The sequence below is a fragment of the Dipodomys merriami genome, unplaced genomic scaffold, assembly GCF_024711535.1.
Source record: "Dipodomys merriami isolate MVZ:Mamm:240054 unplaced genomic scaffold, mDipMer1.0.p SCAF_38, whole genome shotgun sequence".
In the NCBI taxonomy this organism is placed as follows: Eukaryota; Metazoa; Chordata; class Mammalia; order Rodentia; family Heteromyidae; genus Dipodomys; species Dipodomys merriami.
The window spans coordinates 7,627,887-7,654,027 of record NW_027205381.1 but is presented as its reverse complement, the minus strand read 5'-3'; the positions used below and the strand labels follow the sequence as shown (position 1 = coordinate 7,654,027).

The following is a 26,141-nucleotide window of genomic DNA, read 5'->3' as shown; positions in this document are numbered from 1 at the left end:
ATTTGGCAGGGTCTGGGAAGGTGGCTCAGTGGTAGAGCGCTTGCCTCTTGCCTGCATGTGGCCCTGGGTTCGATTCCTCAGCACCACATAAGCAGAAAAAAAAAAAAACGCCGGAAGTGGCGCTGTGGCTCAAGTGTTAGAGCGCTAACCTTGAGCTGAAGAGCTGAGGGACAGCACCCAGGCCCAGAGTTCAGGCCACGACCGGACCCAAAAAAAATCATTTGGCACACTTTTTATTCATTTATTTATTTGGCAAATATTTATTAAAGGTCTGCCATGTATAACTCTGGTACTGGCTATAGTTTCTACAAAGGAAATATCCCCCTTATCCTCAAAAACCTCACACCCATGTAGGAGCACATCTGAATAGGTGGTGTCACAGAGTATGGAGAACACTTCTGTCTGGGTGGCCTGAAGCCTTCAGTCTTCCTTGGGTGAGCAGAGGTGTTATTTTTGTGGTAGCAGTTGTCCCCACTGAGTTTAGCAGGAAACATGGGACTCAGCTTCACAGGCTATGAATCAAAGGTGATGAAACCAAGCTAGTACAGGATGAACAGGAGATTATGTAGAGGAGGAAGCTAGTCTACAAGGCTGTTAGGCTAAGGAGCAGTAGTGCACAGTACATCAGGCAAACTCTTGTGAGAGGCCTGAGGAAGGGCAGAGGTGAGCTGTTATATAATCTCCATGAGAAATGATGGGAAGTTAGTAAGGCTATGGAGAATGAAATAGAAAAGGAAGTCACCCAACATAATAAGTAGTTTAAAGTACTCTCTTTAAAGTTTTGTTTTACTTTTGGATATGTATATGAAAGAAAAGAATGCAAATTTTCACTTAATTTGTTGAATTTTTATTACAAAAGTAACATTTTTTTAATCCAATAATTTACTACCCATTTACAATATGTTTCACATCTTTCTCTCTTCCCTGATCTTCCCTAAAGGTAGAATTTCTAAAGGGTTACCTTGAATCCTTGAGATGTTGAAGTATACACATACACAGTTCTCTTTTGTTTTTGATCTGTTTTGTGGAACAGATATTATGCCATTCATACTTTACAGCACTTCTTGCCCTAAATATCATAGACATGAGTTATTTTGTTTTTTGTTGTGCTGTGTCTTAGTTTGGTTTGGTTTTTGAAACAGTGTCTTGTTATATAGTCCACGCTGGCCTGCCTCATCTTCCTAGTGCTGGGATTACAGATGTATACCACTATATTCAGATTCAGATTTTTTTTTTGGTGCATTCTTTTCATTTGAGATTTAATATGACTGCTTAGATTATTTTAAGAAATATTTCCAACCTTTAAACCATCTTTTTTTTTCTATTTTATTTTATTTTATTTTTTGTTTAATTTTTTTATTGTGAAAATACCATGTAGAGGGGTTACAATTACATGGGCAATAATGAGTACACTTCTTATCATACATTGTTGCCTCCTCCTTTGTTTCCCCTTCCCATTCCTTCCCTTCTCCTCCCTCCCTCCCCCAAACCACCTTAATGAAGTATAATGTAATGGAATTGTTGCTGTTTTGCTCAATTTCCCTTTAAAGAACAATAGTCATATTTTCCCTCTAGGCTCAGAAATCTTTCTTAATAAACTTTGAAATTTGGATTTAAAAGTGTAGTTGATTACCTGTTTTTTCTTTCTTCAGATCTATAATAAAGTGAGAACTGGAGAAAAAGTAAAGGTTGAACATGTGGTCAGTGTCCTGGAGAAGAAATATCCATATGTAGAAGTTAACAGCATTTTGGGAATTGATTCTGCTTATGATCAGAATCGGAAGGTAAACAGTTCTTTGGTTCTTTTCAGTTGATTGCAACATTGCACTGTCCTTCAGCTTTTACCCTTGTAGTGTGGCAGTGTGCTAACAATGGTGGTGGTAATAGTTTCTCTGTTTCTCTCTGTCTCTCTGTCTCTGTCTCTGTCTCTGTCTCTGTCTCTCTCTCTCTCTCTCTCTCTCTTTCTCTCTCATGTGTGTCTCTGTTCACTGTGTGTGTGTGTCTGTGTGTCTGTGTGTGTTGGGTCCTGGGGCTTGAACTCAGGGCTTAGATGCTGTCCCTGAGATTTTTGTTATCAAGGCTAGAACTCTACCACTTGAGCCACTGCTTTACTTCTGGGTTTTTGGTGGTTTTAATTGGACATAAGAGTTTCATGAACTTTTCTGCCCACACTGGCTTCATATTACCATTCTCAGATCTCAGCCTCCTGGATAGCTAGGATCATAGGCATGAGCCACAGTGCCAGTCCAGATCTTTTTTAATGTTTAAGAAAGAAAATGATGGGAAGGTCAGTTTTTTAAAGTTATCTGTGTGTGTGTGTGTGTGTGTGTGTGTGTGTGTTGTGTGTGTGTGTGTGTGTGTGTGTGTGTGTGTGTGTGTCAGACAGACAGACCATGTGTGTGTGTGTGTGTGTGTGTGTGTGTGTGTCAGACAGACAGACCATGTCAGTTTTTTAAAGTTATCTCTGTGTGTGTGTGTGTGTGTGTGTGTGTGTGTGTGTGTGTGTGTGTGTGTGTGTGTGTGTGTGTGTGTGTGTGTGTGTGTGTGTGTGTGTGTGTGTGTGTGTGTGTGTGTGTGTGTGTGTGTGTGTGACAGACCATGCATGAGTGCCAGTATTAGGACTTGAACTCAGGGCCTGAGCCCTGTTCTTTAGCTTTTTCACTCAAGTTTGATGCTCTACCACTTTGACTACATCTCTTCTAGGTTTTTATTGGTTAATTGGAGATAAGAGTCTCATGGGCTTTCCTGCCTGGGCTGATTTCAAACCTTTATTCTCAAATCCCAGCTTAAGTAGTTAGGGTTATAGGTGTGAACACCAGCACTTGACAGAGTAGCAAAGTATAAAAATAAGGATTTGCAATGGGAAATTGAATTTTGTTTTTTCTTGGGTTTGGTTTGGGTTTTTTGAGCTAGTCCTAAGGCTTGAATTCAGGGTCTGGGTGCTGTCCCTGAGCTTTTTTGCTCAAGGCTATGTTTTAGCCCTTGAGCCACAGCTCCACTTTTGGCTGTTAGGTGGTTAATTGGAGGTAGGCATCTTGTGGAGTTTTCTGTCTGGACTCCCTCTGAACCACAATCCACAGATCTCAGCCTCCTGAAGAGTTAGGATTACAGGTGTGAGCCAGCATCTGGCTGGAAATTAATTTTTGTGTATTTAGTTTTTTTCTTGTGAGACATTTAATATAGTAAGAAACCATTATTGCAAGGAAGAACAAATTGATCAATTTATTGAAAATATATATTAGGACAAGAATGAAGAAAAATTTCTTTTAATTCATTTAAAGCATTTAAAGCACCTGCTCTGTTCCTGAACAACATCCTCAGTACCCTCTCATTTTTCTATAGATGTCTGTCTTATACTCAGTTTAACATTTTAGAGTTTTTCAGTCATCCAATTCATTCTTGTAGTCAGAACAACCTTTTAATACTCATAGTTTTTTCATTTTCATAATATTAAGTTATTTAATGAAAATAATTGTATTTGTGTTACGATTCTTGCCTTAGGAGCTAATACAACTGATTCCTGTATGTAGCTAAGAAGAGCAAAAATAAGTGAGTGTTTTAGAGAGCCACTTATCAGTTCAACATGCTGTTCTGTTGTACAGTGCTGACCATAATATGTGTAGTTTGTTTGATATATATCTATTCCCTTATTTAAAGTTTAAATTCCCTAATTCAATCTTGGATTTCCACTATAATACCTCTTTCTGAAAAAGAAGTACCTTTAGGTATTTCTTCTTTAAGATATTTTTATTGTTGTTGTTGTAAGGCATGTAAACAAAAACACACGTTGTTCCACTTCTATCATAAGGGGCAAAAATGTTCTGTTTTTGTGTTTTACTGTGTTGTAGGAAGCAAAAGGCTACTATGAGCAGACTGGTGTCGGTCCATTGCCTGTGGTTCTCTTCAATGGAATGCCCTTTGAAAAGGAACAGCTAGATCCTGATGAATTGGAAACGATTACAATGCACAAAATTTTGGAAACTACTACTTTCTTCCAAAGAGCAGTATACTTGGTGAGTAGCATTCCCAGGTTGACTTTGAAAGAGTAGTTTGCTTTTATTTTTGTAGCTTCTGACGTAGGTAGTAAATTTTTTTTTCTTTTTTGAATATATTTATTATTTTTAAGTAATTGTACAAAGGAGTTAGCATTCAACAGAGCAGTTTATGAATATAGTGCATCTTGATCAATGTTGAATGTTGCCCTTTTCAACATTCTCATCCAAAAGGAGCTTTCTTTGTATTTGTGTTTTGTTAATTGTGTTTTGTCTAATTTCTTTTCTTTTCTTTTCTTTTTTTTTTTTTTTTGGGTCTGGTCATGGGGCCTGAACTCTGGGCCTGGGCGCTGTCCCTCAGCTCTTCAGCTCAAGGCTAGCGCTCTACCACTTGAGCTACAGCGCCACTTCCGGCTTTTTTCTTTTTGCTTATGTGGTGCTGAGAAATCAAACCCAGGGCCTCTGGCATGCAAGGCATGTGCTCTACCACTGAGCCACCTTCCCAGCCCTTTTTTTTTTTAATTTTTATTTTATTTTTTATTGTGAACATACTGTACAGAGGGGTTACAATTACATGGTCAAGGTAGTAAATTTTTTTAAAAATATTTTTTATTGTAAAAATACTGTACAGAGGGGTTACAGTTACATAAGCAAGGTAATGAGTACACTTCCTATCAAGCATTATTGAGTAAAATTCTTTTGAGCATTACACTTTTTCAGGTGCCACAAGCAGTTGGTTTACAGGCTCCTAGGCAGCTCTCCTATAAGGAAAATATTTGTAAGACTTGTATGTGTCATAACTAACATAGCAAATTTTATTGGTTTCAGGGTTAAGTCTTTAATTTTAAAAATTGTGAGGAATAATGAGACATTTTGTTCTATTGTTAAATAGGACATTGAAAATAGCTTATAATTACATAAATATATATGTGTGTACGTATGTGTTCATAACTATATGTGTAGCTATTGAGATATAATTCCCATCCTGTACAACTCTTTATTTTTATTATGTTAAATTAATAATATAAATAATAATTTGTAGTTTGGGGGATGGTTCCCAGAGTCTCATGAATGGTAGGAAATACTCTACCACTGGAGTTATAACACTGACTCCAAAGTTGGCTTTTTAAAAGAAGGTATCAGCCAGTGGTTATGAATATTTACAGACTTTTGCAGCCATCAGATGTAATTTTCAAACATTGTAATCATCAAAAGAAGTCCATACTCTATAGTACTCTTCCTCATTCTGTCCTTCGCCTAGCCACTAGCAACCACCCTACTTTCTTTTTCTATGGATTTGCCTCTTCTAAGCATTTCATATAAATAGAATGGTAGAGACCAGGCTAAGACCAGGTTGATATGATGGTGTGCTAAATCCCAGTCTGCTATTCATGTGGTTGGTCCTGCTGATGTTACCAATCCTGTCATCTTGTTAGGATCAATAAGGCTTCCCATGTTTCACCTTGTTGCATCAACTGTCAGATGTCATCTAAGGGAACCATTATGACTAACAAAGATAATTTTGTTTTGTTGGTCAGGGGGCTTGAACTCTTAAGCTTGGGTGCTGTCCCTTTTCAGCTCAAGGGGTGCACTCTACTGCTTGAGCCACAGCTCCACTTCCATTTTTCTGATGGTTAATTAGAGATAAGAGTCTCACAGACTTTTCTGCCCAGGCTGGCTTTGAACAGCAATCCTCAAATCTAAGCCTCCTGAGTAGCTAGGATTACAGGAGTGAGCCACGGGAGCCTGGCAGATACTTTTTTTTTAATCCAATTTTTTATTGTGATTAAGTGGTTACATAATTTCCCAAATTTCACAGTATTGTGGTATAGTGATGCTCAAACACATTCTAACTTTCCTGGAGCAAATTGTTTATCACTGTCTATAATGTTTATGAGTTCTATGAGCTTTGCGATACAGTTATTTCTTCCACATTGGGTTGTATGTACATTTCTTTTGTTTTGAATAGTATCAGCTGTTCCCTCTTTCTCATTTGTTCCTTTCCTCCCATCGCTGCCAATAAGTTGCTTAGTTCATTTTGGTCAGTGTCCAGTGCAGCTGATAGGTCCCGCTGTTATGTTTTTCCCTGATTCCCTCTAGTTCTGCGTCGTCTTCCTGGTTCCCCTCCAGTGTACACATATATACCATACATGTGATCAGCAGCATGGAGTTATTTAGTAGTGATTCCACCAGATGAGTGGAAGTCCTTTGTTTCTTAAGTCCTGTTAATTTTGTGGTATTACCTAACATTTTGGATTTAACATCCACTTATCAGGGAGACCATGTACTGTTTGTCTCTTTGCTCTTGGCTTACCTTGCTCAATGATTTCTTGTAGCTCCATCCATTTCCCTGCAAATGTCAATATTTTGTCATTTCTAATGGCTGCATAATATTCCATTGTATATAGATACCACAGTTTTTGGATCCATTCATCTGTGGTGGGACATCTGGGTTGTTTCCATATCCTGGCTATTGTGAACAGTGCTGCAATAAACATGGAGGTGCATGTGTCCTTGTATACTGGTTCCTGTTGTTGTTCAGGATAGATGCCTCGAAGTGGTATGACTGGGCCATAGGGAAGGCCAATCTTTACCTTTCTGAGGACCCTCCAGACTGCTTTCCAAAGTGGTTGTCTAAGTGTACATTCTCACCAGCAGTGTAATAGGGTTCCTCTTTCTCCGCATCCCCTCTAGCATTTGTTGTTGGCTGACTTGTGGATGTGGGACATTCTGACTGGGGTAAGGTGGTAGGTATCTAAGGGTTGTCTTTATTTGCATTTCCTTCACAACCAGGGATGGTGAACATTTCCTCATGTGTTTCTTTGCCATTTTTAATCTCTTCATCTAAGAAATCCCTCTTTAGTTCCCTTGCCCATTTAGTAATTGGTTTGTTAGGTTTGGGAGGGATTAGTTTCTTGAGTTCTCTGTATATACTGGATATTAACCCCTTGTCTGATATATTGCTGGTAAATATTTTTTCCCAATTAGTTGGTTGTCTTTCTAGCTTGGTTGTGATAGCTTTAGCTGGGCAGAAACTTTTTATTTTAAGGTAGTCCCATTTGTCGAGTCTCTCTCCAATTTGTGACCCTGGGACTCTGTTCAGCAAGTTCCTTCCTGTGCCTATATGTTCAAGTGTCTCTCCTACTCTGTCCTGCAGTAGTTTCAGAGATTCAGGTTTAATGTTAAGGTCTTTAATACATTTTGAGTTGATGTTAGTACATGATGATAGGCTGGGGTCCACTTTTAGTCTTCTGCATGTGGCTGCCCAGTTTTCCCAGCACCAGTGGTCGAAGAGCCTTTGGCTCCTTTGCCAAATATCACCTGACTGTAGGCATGTGGATTTATTTCTGGATCTTCTATTCCATTGGTCTTCGTGTCTGTTTTTGTGCCAATACCATACTGTCATTGTTATTATAGCTCTATGGTAGAGTTTGAAGTTTGGCATGGATATCCCTCCCATGTTGTCTTTATTCCCTAGAATTGTTTTGGCTATTCTAGGTCTTTTGTTGTTCCATATGAATTGTTGGACTGTTTTCTGTATTTCAGAAATGTACGTCATTGGGATTTTTATAGGAATTGAATTGAATTTGTATATTAATTTTGGCAGTATTGCCATTTTCACTATATTAAGTCTGCCTATCCAAGAGCATGGGAGGGCTTTCCATTTCCTAGTGTCTTCTGCAATTTCTTTATTTAACTTTTTTTAGTTTTCATTAAATAGTTCTTTTACATCTTTGGTTAGGTTAATTCCTAATTATTTTATATTTTGGGAGGTTATTGTGAATGGGGTTGCTTCCTTTATTTCCCTCTCTGCTTGTACATTGTCAGTGTACAGGAAGGTGACTGATTTTTGTGGGTTGACTTTGTATCCTGCTACTTTGCCAAAGTGATTTATGATTTCTAAGAGTTTGGGGATGGAGTTTTTGGGATCATGAAGGTATAGTATCATGTCATCTGCAAAAAGGGATAGTTTAACTTCTTCTTTCCCTATGCAGATCCCTTTAATGTCTTTTTCTTGCCTTATTGTCCTGGCTAAGGGTTCCAGGACTATATTGAAGAGGAGTGGAGACAGTGGGCATCCTTGCCTTGTTCCTGATTTTAGGAGAATTGGTTGTAGTTTTTCCCCATTAAGTATAATATTGGCTATTGGTCTGTTGTAAATGGCTTTTTATTATTTTAAGAAATGTTCCTTCTATTCCTATTTTCTCCAGAGCTTTTAGCATGAATGAATGTTGAATTTTATCAAAGGTCTTTTTTGCATCTGTGGAGATAATCATGTGATTCTTGACCTTGGCTCTGTTGCTGTGTTGGATTACATTTATTGATTTACGTATGTTAAACCATCCCTGCATCTCTGGGATGAAGCCTACCTGGTCATAGTGTATAATTTTTTTATGTGTTTCTGGATTCTGTTAGCTAGAATTTTGTTAAGGATCTTTGCATCTGTGTTCATCAAGGAAATTGGCCTGTAATTCTCTTTTTTGTTTGGATCTTTGCCTGGATTGGGGATGAGTGTGATATTGGCATCATAGAATGAGTTTGGGATAGCTCCCTCCTCTGTTTCTCTGAAGAGCTTGAGGAGTATGGGTATTAGTTCTTCTTTAAAGGTCTTGTAAAATTCTGTTGTGAATCCATCTGGTCCTGGGCTTTTCTTTGTTGGAAGACTTCTGATTGCTTCCTGTATCTCATTGTAGGATATTGGTTTTTTGCTCAGTTTGGTCAACTTGTATTTCTCTAAAAATGCATCCATTTCTGCCAGGACTACTTTTGAAAGTAGTTCATTAAGATTGTTTGGCTATCTTGGGTACGTGTTATGATTTTTCCCGTGACATCCCTAATCCTGTTAATATGGGTTTCCTCTCTTCTTTTTTTAATTAATCTTGCCAATGGTCCATGAATTTTGTTTATTTTTTCAAAGAACCAGCTTTTTGTTTGGTTAATTTTGGCTATGATTCTCCGATTCTCTATTATATTATTCTATGCTATTAGTTTGGTTATCTGGCTCCCTCTAGTAACTTTAGGTTCCATTTTTTTCATGTTTTTCTAACTGTTTATTGCAACATGATTATTTACTTGGTCTGTCTCTATTTTCTTGATGTGGGCACTGAGGGCAATAAATTTGCCCCTCAGGACTGCTTTTGCTGTATCCCACGTTTCTTTGTGATGTGTTTTCATTATCATTGAGTTGTAGGAATTTTTTAATTTCTTCTTTGATCTTTTCCGTTAACCAGGCATTGCTTAGAAGTGTGCTGTTCAATTTCCATGTATTTGAGTAATTTCTGCGTTATGCTTTGTTATTGAGAACTAGTTTGATTCCACTGTGGTCAGATAGGATACAGGGGATTATGTCGATCCCTTTGTATTTGCTTAAGCTCCTTCCATTAATTATGATATGGTCTATTTTGGAGAAAGTTCCATGAGCTGCTGAGAAGAATGTGTACTGTGTTGTAGGGTGAAATACTCGGTAGATGTCAGTTAATTCCGCTTGAAGTATGGCCTCACTTAATTCGGTGGTTTCTTTCCCAATCCTCTGGTTGGTAGACCTGTCATTTGGTGAGAGTGGAGTGTTAAAGTCTCCTAGTATTATCGTATTGGGATCTATTTTGTTCTGTAAGTTTGAGAGTATTAACTTATCTGGTTGCACCAGTGTTTGGGGAATATAAGTTGATGGTAGTAATATCCTCCTCTTGGATTGTTCCCTGTATTAATATGTAGTGTCCGTCCTTGTCTTTTTGTATTGATTTTAATGAAAAGTTTATTTTGTCAGATATCAGGATTGCTACACCTGCTTTCTTACTGGGGGCATTTGATTGGTAGATCATTTTCCAACCCTTCACTCTGAGTTTTTTTGTATGTTTGTCTGAAAAGTGGGTCTCCTGAAGGCAACAGATGGATGGGTAATGTTTTCTTATCCGGTCTGCCATTCTTTTTCTTTTGATTGGTGAATTAAGCCCATTAATATTAAGAGATAGTATAGAGAGATGTGTTGTGGTCCCTGTCATTCCCTGTTTTCCTAAGTTTTTCTTCTTCCTTTCCTCCTGTGCTTGCTCAGTTAGACTTCTATTAATGCTTGTCTGGGTGCAGGCCCCTGTTCCTGGTTGCTTTCTTCACGTTGTATTCCTCCTCTTAGTATTCTTTGTAATGCTGGCTTAATGTTTATGTATTCATTTAGTTTTTCTTTGCTATTAAAAATTTTCAGCTCTCCATCAAATGTGAATGCTAGCTTTGCCGGGTATATCAGCCTGTGTTGGCAGTTATTAGCTCTCCGGGCTCTTATAGTACTTTCTCAGGCCTTTCTTGCATTCAGTGTTGTGTGAAAAGATCTGCAGTGATTCTAATTTTTTTCCCATTGTAGTATAACTCCTTCATTTTTGCTGAATGCAAGATTGTTTCCTTATTATTCAGATATATCATTTTTACAATAATATGTCTAGAAGTGTTTCTTCTGGGATCTTGTTATGTAGGTAAGATGTTCTTTTTTGAGATGGGGAAAATTTTCACCGATTATCTTGTTGAATAGGTGTTGCATTCCCTTGCTTTGATATTCCTCACCTTTGTCCACTCCAATTATATGAAGGTTAAATTTCTTGGTACTATCTGCTTACTCTTGAATTTCCCTTTGGCATAATTTAAGTGATTTTTCCATATCTGTCATTTTTTGGTCTAGTTGGTGTATGTTGTCTTCTGTATCTTTCATTCTACATTCCATTTTGTTCACTCTGTTAACTGTGGCTTCCTTTGTGGTTCGCATGGAGGAAATGGGGTCATTTATGGATTCAATGTTGGTTCTCAAAGTACTAATCTCATCTCTTTTTTTTTTTTTTTTTTTGGGTCCGGTCGTGGGGCCTGAACTCTGGGTCTGGGCACTGTCCCTCAGCTCTTCAGCTCAAGGCTAGCACTCTACCACTTGAGCCACAGCGCCTCTTCCGGCTTTTTTCTTTTTGCTCATGTGGTGCTGAGGAATTGAACCCAGGGCCTCATGCATGCAAGGCAAGCGCTCTACCACTGAGCCACCTTCCCAGCCCCTAATCTCATCTCTTAATGAGATGTGTACTGCCTCTATTTTGGTACTAATCTCACCTTTTAGTGAGGTGTTTGCATGCATCTCCTGTTTGATATCCTGTATCTCTTTCAATATTTCGACCCTGTGTTCTTTAAATTTCTGTTCTATTCCTCGCTTTATTTCTTGAGTCATTGCCTCCAGCATCTGTTGGAAGTAGCTTTTGTCTTCCATTCCTGCTTTGCTCCCTCTGGGTCTCTCCCCTGGGTGGCTGCTCGCTTTTGGGGATAGCTTGCTATTCTGAGTGTTGATAAACCTTGCAATTTTTCTCTGTGATTTTCGCATGGGGATTCAGGGATTATTGGAGACTAATCTGAAATTTTGTTTTGGTCAGTAAGTGTCTGTCTTTGCTTGGTTGCTGTTTCTGTGCTGGTAGAGAGTCTGTACCTGATCTCGGTTCTGTTGGGGACTGACCTCCAGTTGCTGGTCTGACCCACATAGGGTTCTCGGCTCTCTGCTGTAGATCACTGGCTGTTCCCGCCTTTAGAAAGGTTGAGCAGCCTGGACTGCTCCTGTTCGCTCCTACAGGTGCTCTTGGTGAGATTGGATGTGCTAGATGCACTGTCCCAGATGCTGGAGTCTGCTATGGGCTCCTGATGTTTTTTTGGGGGGGAGAAAGGGAGCCGGTTGTGGGCTTGAATTCTGGGCTTGGGTGCAGTCTCTCAGCTCTTCAGCTCAAGGCTGGCACCCTACCATTTTAGTCACAGCACCACTTCTGGCCCTTTCTGCTTATGTGGTGCTGAGGAATCAGATCCAGGGCCTCATGCACCCAAGACAAGCACTCTACTGCTGAGCTACCTTAACAGCCTGAGCTCCTGACTATTATCAGGTGCTGGCAGCCTGTGTTGTCCAATTCCCAGCCTAGAATATATGAGTCGGGTTCTGGTGGGGTTTGGGCTTCTCCTGTCCAGAACCCCCGGCTCTTTTGCTATCACAGGCGTGATTCCCAGGGGGTGCAGTTCCATTTTTCTCCCCTCTGCTGAGGCGCATGCTCAGTTTCTGACTTCAGTTGGGAGGAATTGGTTGTGTTGCTCAGGCACCGTATCCCCAGGCCTGGTCCCAGCCCCCGGCCTGGGGCACACCGTTTGGACCTGTGTATCCCGCCTAGGTTACGCAGCCTGGAGTACACAGTTCAAATTTCTTCCACTGTTGGGAGTCTTGACCCAGGGGCGCTGTTCCTGGCTTGGGCGTTTAAGGTCCCTTCCAGGGGTGCTCTTGCTCTAGCCTGGCCAGCTGAGTGTGCTCCACGGACTGGTGGAGCTCTTGAACATTGCCCAGGTTTAGTGGGTCCTGTGGTCCAGGTGTTGGGGTAGGGGGTCTGGGTCAGGGTCTGGGGATTCCCACCAGCTCTGGTCTCCCTTGAGGGATACACTGTTCCCTGCAGGGTACTCACCCTGGAGCTAGTTGTTGTTTCTGTGTGATGTAGGTCCTTGGTTGCTGTTACAATCAGAGTTCAGTTGAGGTGGTTGTGGGCTGGACAGTGGTGGCTCTGCGTGTTTCTCTTCTGTCTTTGCCTCAGTTGATGCTGTTTGGCTCTGCATGGGCTTCGGGCCTCCGGCCGAGGGGTGGGGGAGGGGCCTCCGTGCAGGTTCTTAGCACTGGGGTTCTCCTCTGTCTCTGCCTTGGTTGACACTGTTTGGGTCCATGGGATGGGCCTCCGGCCTCCACCCGAGGGGTGGGGGTGGGGCCTCCGTGCAGATTCTGAGCACTGGGGTTTGTCTCTATTTGCACTCTCCAGATCAGCACCAGTTCCTTGCAGGTCTTCTGCTCTGGTGTTCTGTGGGCGTCCTGTGTAGCTCTGGGGTTCCCGTGGGGCTGAGTCCAGATACTTTTTTTAAACCACTGTCTTTAGAAGTTTCTTCCCAGAAACAAGAGACAGATGACACGCATAGATATCAAAAGTATATGGTAGATATATTTAGATATATATAGATACATTTGAAATTTTTATTGTGTAAGAGATTCAGTATAACTCATAATCTTGCTCAACCATCACTAAGATCTATCTCCAGAATCATTTCTTTATTTTAAACACAAACTATCTTCACATTAAGTAATAGTTCCTTCTTGCCTCCCACCTCAACCACTGGTACCACTGGGAGTGAAAGAAGTGGGGCAAATGCACCAAGATGTCCACTTTTTCCTGTAGCCTTCATTACATTGAGGGAGGTAGGCATTTGCCCTTTATTGTTGCCGCTAGCACTAAATACCTCCATTCCCAGTATGAGCATCACTTGTGGATCTGGAATAGGAGAAAGGGCAGGAATGAGAATATTGCCTAGAGAAAGATTCAACTAGAATCCAGTGAATTGTGCTCAGTTCTCTTTACTTCCTACAACTAAGTACATAAGTCATGGATCATATCCCTCCAGGACCCCCAGCACATACTACACATAGGATGGTGGTATCCCAAGTCTTTCAGGGCTCGGGGAAGAGGAGGTACCCACATTGGGTACTAGAGAGCAGCCCTAATTATTCAGCTACATATATGGAAACTCTCCTACTTCTGCTCTCTCCCCTGTTTCGCCATCCTCCAACAGGGAAACTATATTGGTTTAAGACAGTCACTTTGGGAACTATTCTGCCAGGCATGCGTCCCTTCCATATCTTCAATTTTTTTTTTTTTTGGGGTCCCGTCGTGGGGCCTGAACTCTGGGCCTGGGCACTGTCCCTCAGTTCTTCAGCTCAAGGCTAGCACTCTACCACTTGAGCCACAGTGCCACTTGCATGCAAGGCAAGTGCTCTACCACTGAGCCACCTTCCCAGCCCCATGGGGAAAAATCTTTATAACAATGGATTTAGCATAACTTCTTGGGTAAAATATTAAAAACACAAAGAACAAAAATAATAATAAATAAGACTCATCAAAATGTTAAATTCTGGGCATCAAACATTATCAAAAGTGAAAGACTAAAGGAAGGGATGACATTATACAAAAAGAAATGTGCTCATCTCCTGACTTATGAAACTGTAACCCCTCTGTATATCACCTTTATAATAACAAAATAAATTGGGGGAAAAAAGTGAAAGACAAGCCATGGAACAGAGAAAGTATTTACAAAGCATATATCTAATAAAGGATTAGAATCCCAAATAAATAATAACTACTATAACTCAATTCAAATGAAAAACACAATTCAAAGATGGAAAATCCAAAGTGCCCAATGCTTTAGGAAAGGCTAGGGAAAAGATGCAGACGAAGTCTGCTACCTCCTGCCTAAGCACTAAGGAATTCTCATTGCTGTTACAGATGGGCCAAAATGAAGATGTGAAGTGGTAACACTGTCCAAAAAGAAATGTACTCATTACTGACTTATGAAATGGTAACCCCTCTGTAATCAACTTTATAATAACAATAAAAATACTTAATTAAAAAATTGAAGATATGGGGGCTGGGAAGATGGCTCAGTGGTAGAGCGCTTGCTTTGCATGCCTGAGGCCCTAGGTTCGATTCCTCAGCACCACATAAGCAAAAAGCCGGAAGTGGTGTTGTGGCTCAAGTGGTAGAGCACTAGCCTTGAGCTGAAGAGCTGAGGGACAGTGTCCAGGCCCTGAGTTCAGGCCCCACGACTAGACCCCCCCCCGCCCGCCCCCCCCCCCACGCAAAAAAAAAGAGTGTCTCGGACTTTCCTGTCCGGGCCGGCTTTGAACTGCAATCCTCAGATCTCAGCCTCCTGAGTAGTTAGAATTACAGGAGTGAGTCACCGGCACCTGGCTCCATAAATAGATTTTTGACAGAAGCAAATTATTGCATTGTTCATGTACTCATACAAAAAAATTCTGTGGTTGAATTTCATTGCATGTTCTCTAATGTGTAAGAGTAGATCTCTTCTAAGGTATACCACCTTATGTTAAGAAACTATGTTATGAAATAGAGCTATTGGAAGGAGAATAAAGTCCACTTGTTTTCTGGTGCTACAGATTCAACCTGGGGTTTTGTGAATGGGTAGGCAAGTACTCTACAACTCTGAGCTTTTGTTAGACAGGGTTTTGTATGCAGCCCAGGGGGACCTAAAAGTTACAGTGCAATCAAGGCCATCTTCCTGCTGCAGCTGCCTGAATGGAATTCATTTTAATGAAGTTGGCTTAGTTTTCCTAAACTTATGAACAGTATCGAAGCATTTATGTTTTATTTAATTGATATAAACAAATACAGAGCCAGGCATTGGTGGCTTACGCCTGTAATCCTAGCTACTCAGGAGCCTGAGATCTGAAGATTGTGGTTTGAAGGCAGCCCCAGTAGAAAAGTCCATGAGACTCTTATCTCTAATAAAAACTAAGAAAAATCTAGTAGTAGTGCAGTGGCTCAAGTGGTAGAGCACTATCCTTGAGCAAAAGAAGCTCAGGGATAGTGCCCAGCACTGGCAGAAACAAACTTTCTTGCCTGGGCTGACTTTGGACCGCAATCCTCAGATCTCGGCCTCCTGAATAGCTAGGATTATAGGTGGTTGCCCCGGCACTCATAAATTTCTAAGAGAAGTTAATTTCTAATTGTTAACGTAATGTTAACATAATGTAAAAAGTCAATTCTGTAAAAATCAACAACAACAAAAAAATCTATTGGGATAGAAAATATTCTGCTAAGCTGTTAAACACAAATTATCTATTTGTAATCTTCCCTAATACATTTTCATATCTAGTATTTAGTATCACTAAATACACATATTTAGTGATAGAAATATATCCAGACAGGAACTAGAAAATATCAGAACCACCATATTCTAGTACTTTTCCAAGTTTGGTAGCCTGCTTCTTGCACTATTAGCAAATTCCCCACCTACCTATTGCCAAATGTGAAATCAGTTGGCTTCTACTATGGTGGCTTCACTCTATGATCTTCCTACTGTGCTTCCCTATGCCTTTGCAGATGACAGTATGAATACCACTGTACCTAGCCATTGTGCTCCTTCCTCCTACTCCTAACTGGAATTATAGGTGTAAGCTGTGGTGGCCAGCCAGTCCTGGGGCTTGAAACTCAGGACCTGGACACTGTCCCTGAGCTCTTTTGCTTAAGACTGGTACTTTACCAGTTGAGCTACAGCTCCATTTCTGGCTCTTTGCTAGTTAATTGGAGATATACTTTGCAGCCTGGGCTGGCTTCAAACTGTGATCCTCAGATCTTAGCCTCCTGAATGGTTTAGGATTACAGGAGTGAGCCACTGGCACCTGGCTTTTGATTAGACTTAATTAAGATTTACAATGTAACATGTAATACTTGGACTCACACGTACAGTGAGTTATATAGTACAGTTGTAGGTCTTGATTTGTAGGGTTGGCTCATATGGTCATTGATAGCTTATAACATGAAAATTTGCAGATCTTTTGAAATAAGCAGTCACAATTTTTTGCTACATTTTAATTTTTTTATATTATTACATGGTTATGGGGGTTCACTGTGATATGCATATATATGGTCATATTTACCCCCTCTACTGGTGTTTTATTGAAACTTTTAGATATTTTAATGTATATGTTTGATTTGTTAATTATCATTAAAGTGACTATAATATACTTATATAGATCTGAATGTGGTAATGCATGCCTGCAATCCCAGCATTCAGAAGCAGGAGTATCATATCATGAGTTTGAAGCCAGCCTAGCTATATATGAGACCCTATTTTTCTCTCCCAGATACATATTATTGCCATAATATATTAATACATTACATAGAATAATGTATTCTTTTAAACAATGTGTAATATTTATGTGTAATATATACTAATATAATACTATATACTATAATACTATATAATTATATATATATATATATGTTTTGAGTCAGGGTCTTACTTTGTAGTCCATGTGTCTTGTAACTTATGACCCTATTTTTGTTTCTCAAGTGCTGGCTCCAAATACTGGTATGATAAATATTTTAAGAATGATAAATCGTAGATTCTCACAGTATTAGCACTTATCTCTGAGATTACCTTCAGGATGTAGAAGTGTTTCTATAATGTGAGATGCACAAAAGTGAAGGCTAAATGACAAATGATTTTTCCTTCTCCCAGTGTAATTATGACTCAGGAGATGTAGGGTGACTCATGCTTGGAATTCAAAAACGTTTGTAGTGATAGCTTTCTCCTTTCTCCTTTAAGAAGATCTACTATGGGTAGTACTCATTGTTAGTGGATTTTGGCTGGTGTGCGTGCGTGCGTGCGTTGCGTGCGTGTATGTATGTTTCTCTAGGGATCAAACCCCAGGGCCTTATGCATGCTGAGCAAGTGTTCTATGACTGAGCTCTATTCCCAGTGCTTATGTTACCTCTTCACTGACTACAGAGCTTATTTTTCCTAGGGCATCATAGTACTCGGTAGAGAAAACATTTTCATGTCTTCGTTCCTTCCTATTAATTCTGTGACACTGAATAACTGATTTAACTTTTCTATGCTTCAGCTTCCTTATTTTTTCTTTTTCAAAATTATTTTTTTAATTTTAATTGTTACTATAAAGGTGATATACAGAAAAATTATAGTTATATAAGTCAGGTAAATAGTACCCCTTCCCTCACTTTCTCCCAGTTTTTCCCTCCCATCCCCACCCAGCTTCCTCATTTTCAAATGAGTATCACTAAACATTCTGCTTGGCAATGGCATATAACTTCTATCTTTAGTTGTTTTAAAAATAGAAGTGGGCTGGGAAGGTGGCTCAGTGGTAGAGTGCTTACCTTGTATGCATGAGGCCCTGGGTTCGATTCCTCAGCACCACATAAGCAGAAAACACTGGAAGTGGCTCTGTGGCTCAAGAGGTGAATGCTAGCCTTGAGCTGAAGCGCTGAGAGGGACAGTGCCCAGGCCCAGGCCCAGGTCCCACAACCGACCAAAAAAAGAAGAAGCAGGAGGAGGAGGAGGAGGAGGAGAAAGAAGGAAGGAAGGAAAGAAAGAAAGAAAGACAGAAGGAAGGAAAAGAAAGAAAGAAAGAAACAGTTGCAATGTTAGGATCAAACCTAAGGCTTTGTACATGCTAAGCCAGTGGTCAACCACTGAGCTACATTCCCAGCCTTTGTGTTTTTTTCAGATAGACTCTTTCTTTGTTTCTCAGACTGGCCTTGAACTGATGATCTTCCTGCCTGTACCTCTCGAATTCTGTGATTATAGGCAGTACTCCCACATCTAGTATTTCCACACCCGTATTTAGCTATTATCAGCACATGAGAAGCTATTGTAAAATAGCTTTATGTTTTATTTCCCAGTGAATTGTTGATGATGATATTTATTAAACATTGAATCCTTTCTCTGTTTCTTTTTTCCCATAGGGTGAACTTTCTCATGATCAAGATGTGGTAGAATATATCATGAATCAGCCGAATGTTGTCCCACGAATCAATTCTAGGATTTTGACAGCTGAGCGAGAGTACCTGGATTTAACAGCAAGTAGTAAGGAGCATTTCAGAAACAAATTTTGGCATTTTGATTTGTTTCATATTCTTTGCATTTATTCAGTTGTAATGTAAGATGACATCAATAATTTATGTTTAAGCTTACTGTGCTTTGATTTCTAAATTTGTAAGAATTTCCTTCTAAGAAGATAATTTTTTTTCTGTATAAAATCTTGTTAACTTCAGAAAATACTCAGTGACACATAATTGCCAATTAAACAAGCACTAATATAGATCTATTGTTGGTGTCCTGTGGCCATAGGCAGTTAAACAATTCTTTTTCTTGCTTTCATTGTAGAATCAGTGACCAATAATATCAATGAATATTTCAACTAATTTTACTCTGGAATTCTAATGCTTTTTTAAAAAAAAAAGTTAGTTCTGCCTGGTGTGGTTGTGCATAGCTATAACCCCAGCAGCACATAGGAGGTTAAAGCAGGAAGATTACATGCTGTGACCAGCATAGGCTACACAATGAGTTAAGAGACCAACCTAGAGTTCACTGTGTTTTGGATTTTTTTTATTGTTTTAGAGCTGGTTCATTAGATAAAATATGCATGCCATGAAGCTCAACCTTTTTCTTATAGTGCTGGGGTTCAAACCCAGGACTTCATGCATGCTATGCAAGTGTTCTACCACAGAACTGCAATCCCAGACAAAATCGCAGCTTTTTAAAATACATAATTTAGTGGTTTTTAGTTTATTCTCAAAGTTGTAGGCATCACCACTAATAAAAGAACACCATTATTACCACAGAAAGAACCCATATACTGCTGAGAGTGGTGGTTTGTACTTGGGAAGTTGAGACAAGAGAATTCCAAGTTTGAGTCTAGCTCTGGTTATGTACCAAGGCCCCACTGTAAGACAAAACAAAACAAAATAAAGCACACATATATTCATTAGTATTCTCTCTCCATTCCTCTTCCTGCTCTTTGTCTTCCACTTTCAATTTCAGTTGGCATCTCTAAGAATGCTTTTTAGAAGCTAGGTTGAATCCATGTGTAGTTTGTGCTTCTGTTGTGATACTGAAGGCCACTTCAACATTTAAATATAAGAAAGAGCTGTCAACGTTTAACCTGATTTTTTCCTCGGTGGGGAAGGGAAGATATGTGGTATCATAACAACTGTTTGTCATTGTAGTTGAGTAGAATACAGATCTATTTATGGTTGTTACTTTATGGCATATGAAACTGCAATTCTGAAATTGAAACTCTTTTAGATAGATGAAAATACAAATATATGCTAATCTTTTAAATACATATGTATATATGTAATAGTCATAAGCATAAATACAGAAGAAAATATAAATATAGACATATTTTTAAAGAAACTGCTCAGAAAGTGAGCTAAGTTATTTTCTTCAAAGCTAGTGTTAGCTTCTTATAAGAAGTTTTGGTGTTGGGTAAGGCAAGCAGAATTTAGGTTTTTCTTGGTGAAGGGTAGTGCATTAAGAAGGACTGTAGAAATGCCAAGTGAATTTCCTTTTCAACCAAGTGTTGTGGTAATGAGCTCAGAAAACACTGCTGGGCCATAATAGAGCTGTGTGGATGTTATTGAACCTGGCACAGGTGTTTGTGAAGAGGCATTGCCATCCTACCCTCCTTTCCTTTCTCCTCTTCCCTCTTTTGTCCAAGACCCAGACTCGAACTTGGTACCTCATACTTTTGCTCATTGGCTGGCTCTCTACTAACTGAGCCATGCTCCAACCCTTTATACCCCTGATTAAATGGTAACAACATCATTACTGAGGCTTTTCTAGCTTTTATGGTGCTGGGACCTTGCAAAATGTGTTACTTGTATTAGTTTCTCTGCAACAAAATATTTGGAAGAAGTCAACTTAAAAGGAAGAATCATTTATTTTGGCTTATGGTTTCAACAGTTTTATCCTGGGTAGTTGGTTCCATTGTTTTGGTTGCTGTGCTAAGATAGAACATCATGTAAGGGACTACTTTGGTCCCAGTATTCCCTTAGAGGATCTGTCCCCAATGACCTAAGATTCCACCACCTCCCAGTAGTTCCACAGGCTGGTGTCCAAGCTTTTAACACTAGGACTTTTGGGGGGGACATTCAAAATCCAAACTGTAAGATTGTCGTGTTCCTGCTTCATGTGATTCTGTGAAGCATGTCTGATTGCATAGGAAGCATTGTTGAATGAAAGGATAGATGATGAGTAGGTAACCAGGCAAGTGTTCTCGGTGAGAGTATCATGTTGTAACAGTGCTTAAGATTGGGGAGATTACTGCACAGTAGACTGGAGAACATTTTTTTTTTTTTTTTTTTTTTTTTTGGGTCCGGTCATGGGGCCTGAACTCTGGGCCTGGGCGTTGTCCCTAAGCTCTTCAGCTCAAGGCTAGAGCTCTACCACTTGAGCCACAGCGCCACTTCCGGCTTTTTTCTTTTTGCTTATGTGGTGCTGAGGAATGGAGCCCAGGGCCTCAGGCATGCAAGGCAAGTGCTCTACCACTGAGCCACCTTCCCAGCCCTGGAGAACATTTTGTAGGTAGGGATAAATTATGTGCTGAGTAATTTATTGCCAGGGAATGACTAGATAAAACTGAAATTTTATCAAGAGTGATCAGAGGAGAAATAGGAGCACTGCCATTGGACACTGATCAGAGAAGATAGATATATAAAACAAATGGAAATAACTTTTTCTGTTAAGATTAATAAATATAAAAATTGTGATTCAGCATATTTCCTGTACCCCATAGGAAAGGGAAGAACATACTCTAGTGGATGGACTAGGGAGGGAGAGATGAATTAAGACACTATTCTCCAGTGGGAATAAGAAGAGTAGAACATATATAGAAGTGGTAACTATATAAAACATGAGTGTATTCATTTGTATTTTTAAGTGATTAATGGATTTACTTGTAAACTTGTTAAGTAAACACTGAACTTAATATACTTCACTTACACATTTTCATATGTATCATAGTCAAAGAAGGGCATTACTTAAATATTAACAGTAGATTAATTGAGGTATATTTATTATGTATCTATTTCAATGTTTCTTATTTTCCCAGATAACTTCTTTGTGGATGATTATGCTCGATTTTCTGTCTTGGATTCCCAAGGCAAGACTGCTGCTTTAGCAAACAGTATGAACTATCTCACAAAGAAAGGTAATCTATCTGGGACTTATCTTGAATTTTAACACTTTTATTTTTTAATATTTGGAAGCATATTTAAATTTCAGTGTCCCTTGGGGAGATTCCATAATTTCTTTTATTAACTATTTCCTACAATACTTTGATTCAAGAAAATACTCATTTTAAGTTTAATTCTTTATATATGTTTAAAAATTCAAATTCTATCTTCATAAATTTTGTGCGTTAACTCTTATGGTTAAAAGGGAAAACTAGTTCAAAATGGAAAAAAATAATATAAAAACGAACTAATGAACTAAAAATGAGTTTCACTGGTCTTTTTAGTAACATAGGGTTGGTTTTATTTTAGTATTTGTAATTTTATTGTAGAAAAGCCTTTACACGGGGCTGGGAAGGTGGCTCAGTGGTAGAGCTCTTGCCTTGCATGCATGAGGCCCTGGGTTCGATTCCTCAGCACCACATAAGCAGAAAAAAAAAAGCCAAAAGTGGCGGTGTGGCTCAAGTGGTAGAGCTCTAGCCTTGAGCTGAAGAGCTGAGGGATAGTGTCCAGACCCAGAGTTCAGGCCCACAACTGGACCCCCCCCAATTAAAAAAAAAAAAAAAGCCTTTACACAATTTTAAACCGGTTTTTATGCAGTTATTTGGTTAAGGTAACATTGTGTCAAAAGAATTTTTTAGTTGGTCATGGGGCTTGAACTCTGGGCCTGGGCGCTGTCCCTCAGCTCTTCAGCTCAAGGCAAGAGCTACCACTTGAGCCACATGGTAGCCACTTCCAGTTTTCTGGTATTTAATTGGAGAGAAGAGTCTTGTAGACTTTCCTGCCTGGGCTGGCTTTGAACTGCGATTCTCAGATCTCAGCCCCATGGAATAGCTAAGATTATAGGCATGAGCCACCAGTGCCCCGCTAGGAATTTTTTTAAGGGTAGACAGATTCTTTTCCCCTCTGGTCATATTTACCATCCTTTCAAATAAGAAAAACACTGGATGTCATTTAAGACAGGTATTTTTATCCCTGCTGTGGTCTTTTCCTGAAAGGATTTCTGGTTTCCTATGTATGTGTATGTTTACACAATAACTCTACCAGGTTCTTCAAAGGAATTCTTTCTGAAGAGTCCTATAATGTGGAGGGAATAAAGAGCAGAAAGAGGCATGGGTCCTGTTAGCACCATTCAATTTTTTTTACTTTCATAGTGGTTGTTAATTATAGAAATGACTTTTTCTTTTCTTCTACTCTTTTCCTTTTGCCTTTGTGCAGGAATGTCCTCCAAGGAAATCTATGGTAACACAATACTTCAGAATGTTCTATTCTTTTTCTTAGTTATCTTATGGGGCTTCAGGGACCACTGTTATTCAGAATTTATTGACACTTTGTGATGTTTCTGGAACCTGTGGGTAACAATACACTATCAGTGTAGAAAATTTGTCTAAATGTTTATAAAGAATAATATTTCAGAAAGTTACAAATTAATAAGATTAAAGACTACACTATATTACTCACAGGTTTCATTTATATGCTAACAAATCCCAGACCACAGTATAGTTGATCAGTGCATGTGGAATGTTACCTTTATTTTAACGGAGAAATTTCACTAATTTTGCTTTATTAAACTGTTTATTTTCTTATTTTTTGCATGGTTTTCAGAAATTATTTGGATTAATAAGTGTCAAAACATAGAATGTGATTGTTTCTTTCAGTTAATTTGTTATTTCTGTTTTTCTACAGATGATTCTTTTATTAGGCCAGTAACTTTTTGGATTGTTGGTGATTTTGATAGCCCTTCTGGACGGCAGTTACTCTATGATGCTATTAAACATCAAGCAAGTATCTTGGACTTTATTCTGAGTCTTTCTGTTTTTGAGTTGTCCGCCTGATTATCCTTATGGGATTGTCTAGGGGCTTTGGGAGATCTACTTTTTCAGTGCTTGAGGGAAAGGAACATATAACTTCATCTGTCCTAAGTAAATTATGATGCTGAGTAGTTAAGAAATTGATTCTTTGGGTGAAGGTCATTGTCAGGAGGAAATGGCAAGATTCTGTTTCCTGAGCTGGTTTAATTTGCAGTTTCATCCAGACTTCACAACTGTCTGTGTCCACTTTCTACTGTGTATCCTAGTAAGACTTCTGAAGAGAAGAAATACCCAAGAGGTTTCAGTGTCACAGTGGTATCTAGTATTTTTTTTAAATCATTTATGGGAATTGTCCAGATGCTGTTGGTAATGTAAGGTTAAGTTGAGAAATTATAGTATGGGGTACTCTAATGCTAATTGATAGACTGTTCAAATGGTTCTAGAGGAGGGAACCTGAAAAGGAAGGCTGACGTTTTTAAAGTTTTATTAAGGTAGATTATAGTTCATATGTAGTCTCACTAAGTGAACACACCCATGTGACACTCCCTTGATGAGATCAAGAAATAGAGAATTCATAAAAGCCTTTTCAAACTTGTATCCAAGTCACTACCCACTCCTGAATCTCTTTCTGATGTCATAGAGTAAGTTGTGTTTTACTTTATTTAATTGGAAGCTTTTAATATACATTTATTAGAATTTGGCTTCTTAATACTTTGTAAACTTAATCTGTGAGGTAGTGTTAAAAGTTCATTTTCATTATGTAGCATTGTATTATATAATTGTACCACATAGTATTGTTTTGTTTAATCTATTTGATTATCTGTAAGGAGTACTGCTATTAATATTTTTATAGACATCTTTATGACACATGAGTAAAATTTATGCTGCTTATATTTTTGATTCAGACCCCAGTTTTATGGGGTCCTAGGTATCGTCTCCCAAGTAGGGTTCCTATTTTCATCCAGGGAAGATTCATTGTTGCTAGGCATTTGCAAAGGCTGTACAAGTAAAAATGGCCTTCAGCAAGACCCTGAAGAATGGTTGGGGAGAAAAGATGTTATATAGTTAAAGTCCACATGCTAGCATGATGTGTATTAGAAGAAAACAAATGTGTTAGAAGAAAAATAGGGCACAGATGTTCTGTGATATGTACTGTATCTATAAGATGGTAAGAAATGAAGTTGGATAAATATGGTAATTCATGCCTATAAATGGCTTCTTGAGAGGTGGAGACTGGGAAGATTGCAGTTAGAGGCTACTGCTGACAAAAGTTATCAAGATCTATATCAATAAGCCAGGCAAGGTGGTTAGTGCCTCTGATCTCTGTTATGTCAGGAGGCCATAAGTAGAAGGATTTTGAAGGCATGACTATCTGTAGCATCCAAGTTTTATACAAGTATAGAAAACTATTGAGAGACATGTAATTTGCTACTTGGAAAGTGAATAATAATATTAATGCTTATTTTTAAGTTCAAAACATGTACTGTATAACTCTTATGTACTGTTTTGTAAATAGAAATCCAGTAACAATGTTAGGATAAGCGTGATCAATAATCCAAGCCAAGAGATTAGAAATGAGAACACTAGAATCTTCAGAGCAATCTGGGCAGCTCTCCAAACACAAACTTCCAACTCAGCAAAGAACTTCATCACCAAAATGGCCAAAGAGGAGACTGCAGAGGCCCTGGCTGCCGGAGCCGACATTGAGGAGTTCTCTGTGGGGGTAAGACTGTGTGTTATAAGGCTGCCTTTTTCTGTTAATTTGCCATTGATATTCTCTTCCCCTGGACTGATGCACCCTCTTCATAAACTGAACTTGTGAACCATGGAGAATTTTACTTTTAAATTTGGAAGACTTTCTAAAAAGTAATTATATCACTTTCATTTCCAAATTTGCCTATTGTAAAATATGCATGATAGAATTATGTTTTAAAACAATACCATTTATTTTGTACAGTTTTTTTTTTTTTTTTTTTTTTTTGGGTCCGGTCGTGGGGCCTGAACTCTGGGCCTGGGCGCTGTCCCTCAGCTCTTCAGCTCAAGGCTAGCACTCTACCACTTGAGCCACAGCGCCACTTCCGGCTTTTTTCTTTTTGCTTATGTGGTGCTTGGAATCGAACCCAGGGCCTCAGGCATGCAAGGCAAGCGCTCTACCACTGAGCCAACTTCCCAGCCCTATTTTGTACAGTTTTAAAAGACAGTATTTGATTTTTGTGTGACTTATGAGTTAAGTATTGATTTTTGTGTGACTTATGAGTTAGAGGCTTGTATTTTTTTTTATATCTTTTTAGTAAAAGCCCATGCTCTTTTTTTTTTTTTTTTTTTTTTTTTTTTGCTTTTAACTAATTTTTTTCTTTTGGTCGGGGATGGGGAATGGGGGGACTTGAATTTAAGGCCTGGGTACTGTCACTGAGCTCCTCTGCTCAAGGCTAGTGCTCTACCACTTTGAGCCACAGAACCACTTCCTGTTTTTGAGTAGTTAATTGGAGATAAGAGTCTTACTCAGACTTTTCTGCCTGGATTGGCTCTGAACTGCAATCCTCAGATCTCAGTCTCCTGATGATTACAGGCATGAGCCACCAGTTCCTGGCTTTTACTTATTTGATAGCATTTTATTATTTTTAAACTTATTATAAAATGGGTACTTAGTTCCAGTTAGAGAAAATAGTTGTCATCTGACATAAACAAGATTTAAAAATACAAAATAAAATTATCATGGAGAATAGACTGCCAATTGAAAAAGTAACATGAAAACC

The 26,141-nt window shown here is 39.0% G+C and overlaps 1 protein-coding gene across 2 annotated transcripts in view; it reads left to right on the top strand.

Annotated features, from left to right (window-relative positions):
• Window positions 1-26,141, top strand: part of Uggt1 (UDP-glucose glycoprotein glucosyltransferase 1) — a 158,195-nt gene that overhangs the window by 95,284 nt on the left and 36,770 nt on the right. For both annotated transcript variants that reach the window (XM_069989476.1, XM_069989475.1), the window contains exons 17-23: window positions 1,653-1,784; window positions 3,849-4,013; window positions 18,305-18,425; window positions 21,454-21,552; window positions 22,793-22,816; window positions 23,261-23,355; window positions 24,902-25,108. In XM_069989476.1, coding sequence (XP_069845577.1) covers window positions 1,653-1,784; window positions 3,849-4,013; window positions 18,305-18,425; window positions 21,454-21,552; window positions 22,793-22,816; window positions 23,261-23,355; window positions 24,902-25,108 — 843 coding nt within the window. The remainder of the gene's footprint in view (window positions 1-1,652; window positions 1,785-3,848; window positions 4,014-18,304; window positions 18,426-21,453; window positions 21,553-22,792; window positions 22,817-23,260; window positions 23,356-24,901; window positions 25,109-26,141) is intronic.